The sequence below is a fragment of the Coenobita brevimanus genome, chromosome 50 (assembly GCF_032717465.1).
Source record: "Coenobita brevimanus isolate Jiangsu-jjx chromosome 50, ASM3271746v2, whole genome shotgun sequence".
Lineage (NCBI taxonomy): Eukaryota > Metazoa > Arthropoda > Malacostraca > Decapoda > Coenobitidae > Coenobita > Coenobita brevimanus.
Window position 1 is genome coordinate 47,395,502 of NC_137003.1, and position 3,488 is coordinate 47,398,989.

The following is a 3,488-nucleotide window of genomic DNA, read 5'->3' on the forward strand; positions in this document are numbered from 1 at the left end:
TTTGGGCATCTTTTATAACATCTTTAGGTTAATTGACTGCCTTCAAAATGACCTAATAATGATACGAAAAAGGTACGCGTAAATAAGCTTAACAAAAAGAGTTTCCTTTCTTACTAATTTGAGTTTCCTCTCTTAAGTTCCCTTTTTGATACGGAACCTGCTAATCTTACCAACAACATTAAAATTAGCTTAAAATTATTATATCGTTATTTTAGCGATGGTAATACATTTTTGCACTATTATTGTTGTCTTTGTGACAAGGAAACGTGCCATTTTGATTATAGTTAAGTGGTGCAATCAAATTAGAAAAAATGTGCAAACCTTAAGCATATTTTGTGACACGACTGAATTAGTTCCACCAAAACCTGGGCGATATTCATAAATCTTCCCGGCTTTCAGCCATGATGGTTTTCCTCTTATAGTTCGCAGAATACTTTACAACCTAACCAGGAATAATATTTAAGTAAAAATACATCATACAGCTCGATGTCTGATATCCATTTGCTTCTACAGAATTGTTTCACTGTAATAAATAGTTAAGATTTTTTATGAATACGTTCCTAGGATCTAGTAGGCAATTCCTTAGTTACTCACAGTCACTTCGTGGGAAAAGGGGAATTGCTGACGTCTGCTGCACAAGATAATATACCACAATGATTTGAGGAATGATTATATCATTACCACTAAGATAAAGTGACCTGCTCTCTACAAGAAATTAGATATTCTGGTTATTTCTCTTTACCTTTGGAATGAAATCAGCCGACGCGGTTACTGTCTGGGTTGGGAACATTGATCAGATACACATATTAGCCTTAAATAGTCATAGTTTACTTTTTATACAGGAAATATGTAATGCAAATATTATAGCAAACGCCTTGCCACCCGTCTGTGCCAAATAAATAGTTCCTAAAGACAGAATAGTGGAAATATCATCATTTTTATGTTGGCCATCGAGGAGAGAGGATGACACGGGCGTCGCTCCAGCTGGCGGGAATCACCATGGCAACGAAGACGCCAAACATCACAGCGACCACGGTCCACTGTGCTGGGGAGTGCCTAGCTGACTGAGATCAAACTGGTATTTGCTGTCATGCTTATAAATTGGACTACTTTCAAGTACGTGTTTTTACTTTGTTATATTATTAATTAAATCTGAAACAGCCAGTCACATACAGTCCATTGAAGTGTAGGGTCCTAAGGCAAGGATGGGTACCATAGTCTATTTAGAATCTTGATGGCTTTACACGATCAAAAAAAGCATTTGACCACCTCTTTAGGTGCATGTTGCTTTGGCTTTATGGCTGTGATGTCATAGTCTCAATGAACCAGAGCCTGTTTTTCATAAATAGTTTCACAACACCTGCTGCATTTGGGAGTCAGAGACTAATATTTTGGCTTTGGTCATTGGCAGTACTTTAGTTACTGTGAGTGTATTAGGTAATATTTTGAGGCTATCCAATGCACTGCACATTTAAGGTATGGTTAGCTTTGAAGATGCTCACCTGGGAATAGGATCGAAGGTCGCATGGCTTTCCCTAACAGGTTAGATTTGAACGATATGGTTGACTCTTAGTAACTAGAGGCTTCCTGTATTGCTGTGAAAATGATCATCACTGAATTGAGCACATTTTGCTACACTGGAAATTACTTTTTATGTGGTGTTTAGGTATGGATATACCATACAGTACTGTACATTTGGTTTTCATGTAACTTTTTCTTCTATTTCCTTTTGATTTTTTTTTTTTTTGTCATTAGGAAATGATAAATATGCAGATGAGTGGAAGAAAAGTTTGGTTAAGGTAAGTGAACTATTAATTAATCAGGTGTGCCAGGGATAGCTGGGAGGAATCTGTCCTGACTCACTTAACAAGTCTTCCAGTTGATGTGCTATAGCCTACCTCTTGCATTGCAGCAGTTGTGTGAAAAACTGACATCCAATAATAACATTGTGGTGACCTAAACTATAGTCATTATTAAATCACCATCTGTAAAAGTAAGCCACCTTGCAATATATCCACCACAATATGTTCAACAGACACAATTTTGATGGTTGCTAATCCTCTTCTTCATTACATGTCTTTTTTGGTCTACAGTGGAACTAGCTGTGCTCTTCTTAAGTTTTAGCTATTCCCTGCATACCACACTAGTTAGTTCACATGTTGATAGTGTGCTTTGTTTACTGTATGGTATTATAGTGACTGCCTCACCACCACACCTTAACATTTCTCCACTGATTTCATAAACTTTGCTGAGAGCTTAATCCTTAGAATATTAATTTTTATTCATATATTTGCTATTTACAGTAGTGATTTTTTTCTACTGTCCACTCTCTTAATTATTCCTTGTATGTTACGTCAGGCTTCCGACCACCCTGTTCCGTACCCATGTACTGTATGTGACTACACCCTTTTCTTTGTTGCTGCTGGATGGCTAAAATATTCTGTTGTTGTATACTTGATCTTGTATTGTTAGCTTGGTTTAATCACAGTTTGAAATGAATGATTGTTAAGTACAATAATTAGAAAATACAGCCACCTAATTACTGTACAGCTTTCTTATTTCACATTCCTCAGTTGCATTAATTTTCATTCTTCATTAATTAATTTTGAGGTGCTGACAGTAATCTTCATACTGTATTACAGAAATGACACCTGAGAAGCAGACAAGACCACATAATTCAGAGAAGGAAGAAGTTGGGTCTTTGAATGGCGAGCCAAAGTTTAAAGTGCCACGCAAGAGTCCCAGCAAAGAAGCGGAAGATGGAGACATACATCGCAGAATTCAAGAGGCCCAGGCAAGAGTAAAGGAAAAGGAGGAAACTGTTCGGAAGCTGAGACTAGTTAAAATGTACCGAACCAAGTGGGAGACACAGGGACTGGACACAATCACCCAGCGCTGGTTAACGGCATGCCAAGAGGCCTTGGTGGATCTGAGGAATAAAGTGGGTGAGAGGAAAAGTCAAGAGTCAGGGGAAGAGGAACTTACCCTTAAAATGCTGATAGAGAATCTTGGTCTTGACTCCGAAATGCTAAAGCTTAATGATGATGAAGACTGCTTTATTACTTGAGTCAACACATCTCCCTCAATGTGGGTCAGACATTTGCCAGTTTCATCTGTGTTTCACATTATAGTATCATACACTGGCGTACCTGCATTGCAAGTTGGTTCAAGGTTTTCACAGTTATCATATTTGCCTCATGAAATATAGAACCATACTGCATTGTGTTCATATTTTTCAGATTGCAAGCTCAAAAGTTAGTTGGTATTATTATTTCCTGTTTTATGAGAATGTATTATATATACTGTATAGTATATACCTTATATTTTGGGGAGTAAATTTATGAAGCATTGCCACTGGTTGACTCTTATTAGTAAATCAGTTTAATTTTGTTGTATAATGAACACACACAAGTAGCTACATACATAAAAATTAGGCCATATTTCCTTTTAAGGAACTTTTATATTGGGGTTGGCCATGGTACAGCTAA

At 37.1% G+C, this 3,488-nt stretch overlaps 1 protein-coding gene across 1 annotated transcript; it reads left to right on the plus strand.

Annotated features, from left to right (window-relative positions):
* Nucleotides 1-2,644: 2,644 nt before the first annotated feature.
* On the plus strand, nucleotides 2,645-3,138 carry LOC145399777 (swi5-dependent recombination DNA repair protein 1 homolog). The gene has a single exon (XM_080272326.1). It carries the CDS (start codon nucleotides 2,645-2,647, stop codon nucleotides 3,065-3,067), a length of 423 nt encoding a protein of 140 aa, XP_080128452.1. The 3' UTR covers nucleotides 3,068-3,138.
* The last annotated feature ends 350 nt before the right edge of the window (nucleotides 3,139-3,488 follow it).

What these genes read in the sequence shown, in the direction of transcription:
- LOC145399777 (XM_080272326.1), top strand. Translation starts at nt 2,645, where the DNA reads ATGACACCTGAGAAGCAGACAAGACCACATAATTCAGAGAAGGAAGAA.